Here is a 6,000-nt window from a genome sequence, read left to right as displayed (position 1 = left end):
AAATTCTTAACTTTACTAATCGAAGACAATTTTCGAAGACAATAAAACTATATAGAGTCTAGTTTAAGGTTCTACATAATAAACCGCGAGCCGAGGCACGAAAGAACGCTCTACACACATATAACTATATCCTAACCTATCCTGCGAACTTAAATTTTTTTTATAATTTTATTTATAAAATATATTTATTTACTTATATTATATACACTCTCATTACAGTTACACATTTTAAAATGACTCACACATTACTTCTTAAATTATTTTCAAATAAAACACAATTAATTCAATTACAATTTCCATTTGAAATGCACTTTTTTATTATTCTTTATATATTTATCATATTTGTTGTTTATTTTTTTTTTGTTTTTGTTTTTGTTCTATATATTACACATTTAATTTGTATATTTTCTTTATATTTAATTATAGTATATAATACATTTCACGACAAAAGCTGATACAAAACGAATACTTACTAGACTATCTCAACTACACTAGTAATACCTACATACAAAATTCAATTCATTACGGTGTATGATACAAACACGTTTTTTGTCTTAATAACGGTGTAAGTATATGTATATGCGTGGCTGCATGTTTGACAAATACAATAAGCATATGGGTTACGTACATATATGTACATATAACGCACACATTTTTTTTATTAAGGAAAAACGAAAATAAGTAGTTGAAAATACGCGCCCAAAAAAGCATTAAGCTTTTAAGCGGATAAATTAGAAGAAAAAAAATGACATGCATACGTTAACTAAACTAAATTCATATAAAATAATATTGCAATCGTTGAAAATGTGTATAAAGCGCTAAAATTTTCGCTAAACATAAATATTTAATTATTACAACTAGAGTGGGTGTGTGTGTGTGTGATACACGCGCAATACAGACAAAGCAAGCTTAAACCAAAGTACAATGTTGCAAGTTTGTTATTCATTGTTTTTGTTTTTGTAGACATTAGCATTAGAAAATTTTTTTGTTGTATATTCATTCGTTGTGATGTTCTTTTTGTTGTTATGTGGGCGGTTTCTCATATATAAGACTATTTCACATGACTTTTGGACGATATTTATTTTAAAATTTTATTTATTTTTTGTCGAAGTGGCATTCGAAGTACTAGTAATTTATTGTTGTTTATATGCATGTTTTTTTAATCAAATTCAGTTACTGGAATTTTAACGTTTTTTGAAAAAAAAAATTATAATTTAAAGAATATTTATGTAAAGTTACTTGGATTTGGCTATAATCGCTTAAAGCGGTTCCTACGCCAAATATATATATATACTTGGATTTTCGTTTTCTTTCTTACTTTTTTTTCATACAAAATTTTCAAAAAAATTTCAGAACTGATACCGTTATGTGTTTAAAATAGTATTGGTACTCATATAAACAAAACTAAATTATTAATACTTCATTTTAATTATATTTATTAGTATTAGCCATTTCAAAAATTCTTATCCTTCGAGTATATGTTGTTAAAAAAATAGTTTAAAGAATTACTTGCTAGATAATGAAAGCTTTTAAGCTTACCGAAACTTGCTTTACATGCTTGATATCGATAAAAAAATATTATTTTTGAATATCATACTCTAAAGCTTATCAAAACTGCAAAATTTATCAGAAAAGAAACATTAGACCCAAATATGTTGGTAAAAAATTTTTGAAAGAATTACTTGCTTGAAAGCTTTTAAGCTTACCAAAACTCGATAAAAAAAATATTATTTTTGAATATCATGCTCTAAAGCTTATCAAAACTGCAAAATTTACTCGAAAATCAACTTTAGACGAAAATATGTTGGTAAACAATATTTCAAAGAATTACTTGCTTGATAATGAAAGCTTTTAAGCTTACCAAAACTTGCTTTACAAGCTTGATATTGATACAAAAAATATGATTTTTTAACATCATGCTCTAAAGCTTATCAGAACTACAAAATTTACCAGAAAAGAAACATTAGACCCAAATATGTTGGTAAAAAATTTTTGAAAGAATTACTTGCTTGAAAGCTTTTAAGCTTACCAAAACTCGATAAAAAAATATTATTTTTGAACATCATACTCTAAAGCTTATCAAAACTGCAAAATTTACTCGAAAATCAACTTTAGACGAAAATATGTTGGTAAAAAATATTTCAAAGAATTACTTGCTTGATAATGAAAGCTTTTAAGCTTACCAAAACTTGCTTTACATGCTTGATATCGAAAAAAAAAAATATTATTTTTGAACATCATGCTCTAAAGCTTATCAAAACTGCAAAATTTACCAGAAAATCAACTTTAGACCCAAATATGTGGATGAAAAATATTTTAAAGAATTACTTGCTTTTCAAGCTTATCAAAACTGCAAAATTTACTCGAAAATCAACTTTAGACGAAAAAATGTTGGTAAAAAATATTTGAAAGAATTACTTGTTTGATAATGAAAGCTTTTAAACTTAAAAAAAATTTCTTGCCTGACAACGACAAAAAAAATATTAATTTTGAATATCATGCTCTAAAGCTTATCAAAACAGCAAAATTTACCAGAAAAGCAACATTAAACTAAAAATTGGTGATTTGTAGTAATTCATAGCTTTAACTGCAACTAAAAAATATATTCTCATGGCAACCCTACATGAATTCTCGCATACTAAAGCTATACAAAGCGGCTCATAATGCTATTTTCACTGCATTTTCAATTGAAATATTTCGCAAAAATCAAAGCAAACGCTAATTATAAGCATATATAGCAAGATTTTAGTGACCTTTTATATAAAAATTTCGATTTTTGCAGAAATTAAGTGACTATTTATATATATTTTGAAAATTTTGCAAGCTTTCAAGTGACTTTTAATATATAATTTCGATTTTTGCAAGCTTGAAGTGACTTTTGCTATTTAATTTTCCATTTCGTGGCAAATAATTACGCTAAACCCACTGAGCAACACCAAAAATTGGTTAAAACTGTAGCTAATCCGCTACAAAGTAATGTGATAAAGCAGTTTATTTACAAACTTTGCTGCAACTATGACTAACTGCGCACTTACTGCTGTAGCTTGCACTGCATAACAATGTTTGGAAGAACTTTCTTTGACTGGTTGACGTGTTTCTTATATATATATATTTTTTTAGTTTTTTTTTTTACTTTTTCATATTACTTAAATACATATGTATGTGTTTAATTACAGGATAGACTATTCGAGCACTTTTAAGGAAATTTTCTTCATATATATATATATATATTTGTATATACAAACACATACACTACACAAGTATAGTGTGTGGCATGTGTGTATGTCTAACTAGATTTATTGCTGAGCATTACTTTTATTTTGTTGTTTGTTGTTGTTTTTACAAAACATGCATACATGTATGCGTGTGAGTGTGAGTGTGTGTGTTAAACAAAAAACTTATTTACTAAACAATTAATTATAATTCTTTGATTTACATACATTTAACTTAATTACGCATAAGGTAGCTGTTGAAGACCAGCTTTCGCACGATATGTTGCTTTGTATGTTTAAGCATTAATAAGCAGTGTGTTTCGATACTCTTTTCCCATACATACATAAGTAGTTTGATTTACATTAATATTAAACGTTTACTAATTCGAATTTATATTGTTATTGTTTTTGCTTTTTTTTTTGTTTTTTTTTTTGTTTACACAGTTTAACAAACAAAAAAATACAATATTTTACAATACAAATTTTTAAGCATAAATTATAAATTATATCACAACAATAAAGACAACTGCGTTTTGTGCGCGATCAAGTAGTTACAATAATATTCATAGGACATTAAAGAAGAAACCGTACAAATGATCGACAAGCTCAATAAACTATTTATAATAAACTAACAATTAAAAATTACTTTCTTCAACTATACACTTATTTTTTTTTTGTTTTTTTTTTTTTCGCCGAATATTACACACTACAGCTGGGTTCAAGTGAGACATACATACAGGTGTATATTTGTATAACGTATAGTAAGTATTTTTAGGTTATAAAGCCGAAAATAACGCGTCACAACAACAGTCTATTCACGAATATTTACAGCCTGTTCATTGCCAAACGCATGTACCGTACAAAAGTTTCACCGTAATCTATGCGCTCTCTTACTAAACGTGGCTGATATGCGGCTTCACGCCATAAACATAAGCACAGTCTTTTTGTAATATTCTTTAGATTCCTTGATTGCTCACAGCTGCAGCATGTGTCATACGCGCAAACTCTCTAACTGTTTGTTACGCACACGACATTGGTGACGTTGTCGACGACGACGACGACGACGACAGTTTCGACACGTTTGCTTTTCCTCGCTCTTGCGGTGGCGAGTCGCACTGAGATCCATCATTTGGATTGTCAACATTGCTTTGCCCGCCGTACAATACTAACTTTTGCTGAGCGCCTTCTTTTTTCTTTGTACTAATATATCGTAGAAGGGATTATGACTAATCGACTGTGTTAAACGTTTGATCCATTCTTGTTGATCCTCTTCTGTAGCCGCCGACATGCGGTATACCGTATGTTTGCCCTCAACAACCTACAATTGAAAATCGGTGTGTGAATATCTAGTACTATATAAATATATAAAGCAAAATCGCTCACCTTTCCCTCGGAGTCAGTCTTACATGCTTTGATTATATCAGCGCCACCGGTGGCGAACAGTTCAAAACAATGCGGTTTACTGCGATCGTGTATTTCGCGCACCTGCCGTGAATAAATTTTGTATAAGTAACAGTAAAAAAATTATTTAAATTTTATTGTGCTACTCACCGATATGTTTTCCAGCGGTATGATGCCTCTGGGCTCTTTATCCGTTGTGTACTCAAAGTAGTACAGACAATTGTCGTTCAATATGAACCAGCGTCGCTTCCACGATTTATAACTGCAACATTAAGAAATTATTAATCAGCTGCATTCGCTAGTAAGTAACTAGTAAGTAATCCTTAGAACAAATTCTTATGTGCTAGAGACCAGTGTCCACTATGTATGTATGTATGTATATAGATGTCTTATGATTATGCTATTGCTTTGAAATGATATGATGCGTTTATCCAATATTTCTGCTTATCCAAAATGTTTACTCTAATCCAAAATTCCCTCTTATCCAACTTTTTAATCTAAACCAATTTAGTTTTTTATCCAATTACTTTCTTAACAATTTTTTTTTGTTGCTGCTCATTCTCTTTTGCTTTTAAAAACTTATATTTACACTTTGTTTATAATTAAATTTAATTTGTATCAATTAATTTCGAAAGTAATTTTAATGTTTTGTTTTTTTTTTTTTTTAATTTGATTGGAATTTTAATAACTTAAAAATGAACGGTAAACACAAATAACGCAAAAAATTATAAATTTCGCTTTCAAATAAGATATTTTGTTGTTTTATATGCGATCAACACTTCACGCCATGGTTTGTAAGAGACCGGGGAGAGGATATAGATTTATCATATATATTATTGGCTCTGGCGTTTTTGCAAAACGCTTAGTAGCTGATCCTTTTCGTCTATTGGCTGGGGTGCACCTTGATATTATACAAAATATTAAAAGAGACCAAGGACCGCCAAACGGCAAACAATGTTTTATGCCGCTGCAACAACAACAACGATAAGCTTTTATATGGAGGAAAGACGTTCGAACGTTTGTCAAACGCCTATCGACGTCGAAAGTTTCGAAATAGTTTGATCACAAAACGAATACGATCTCATAAGATTATTTGAATATGGATTTCTGTAGATACAAAAACGACAACAATAACAGAGCACGTTTTGATTTTGGTTTGAACAGTAAACAAACCACGTTTCGATGTCAAAAGGCGATTGCTTTCAGAAAGTGACCACGACAGTCGGCCAAACGGAAGTGTGATAAGCCGTAATGCAATGAATCTACGAGAGTAATGAATCACAGGTAAAGCTTACAATGAAACGGGACTTCAATTGAAGCTCTGTTCTAAAAATATTTTCGTATTTCATGTGAAAGGATGTAAAGAAAAATGCGAAATCTCTATGCC

The 6,000-nt window shown here is 29.6% G+C and overlaps 1 protein-coding gene across 4 annotated transcripts in view; it reads right to left on the bottom strand.

Annotated features, from left to right (window-relative positions):
- Nucleotides 1-282: 282 nt before the first annotated feature.
- LOC105208517 (cytohesin-1) overlaps nt 283-6,000 on the bottom strand; it is a 329,917-nt gene continuing 324,199 nt past the window's right edge. For all 4 annotated transcript variants that reach the window (XM_054228170.1, XM_029037916.2, XM_029037917.2 and 1 more), the window contains 3 exons: nt 4,764-4,875; nt 4,596-4,697; nt 283-4,530 (listed from right to left, as the gene is read on the bottom strand). In XM_054228170.1, coding sequence (XP_054084145.1) covers nt 4,378-4,530; nt 4,596-4,697; nt 4,764-4,875 — 367 coding nt within the window. In that variant the 3' untranslated portion in view covers nt 283-4,377. The remainder of the gene's footprint in view (nt 4,531-4,595; nt 4,698-4,763; nt 4,876-6,000) is intronic.

This window comes from Zeugodacus cucurbitae, chromosome 3 (assembly GCF_028554725.1).
Source record: "Zeugodacus cucurbitae isolate PBARC_wt_2022May chromosome 3, idZeuCucr1.2, whole genome shotgun sequence".
In the NCBI taxonomy this organism is placed as follows: Eukaryota; Metazoa; Arthropoda; class Insecta; order Diptera; family Tephritidae; genus Zeugodacus; species Zeugodacus cucurbitae.
The sequence above is the reverse complement of the archived record's forward strand: the minus strand, read 5'-3'. Positions and strand labels throughout refer to the sequence as shown.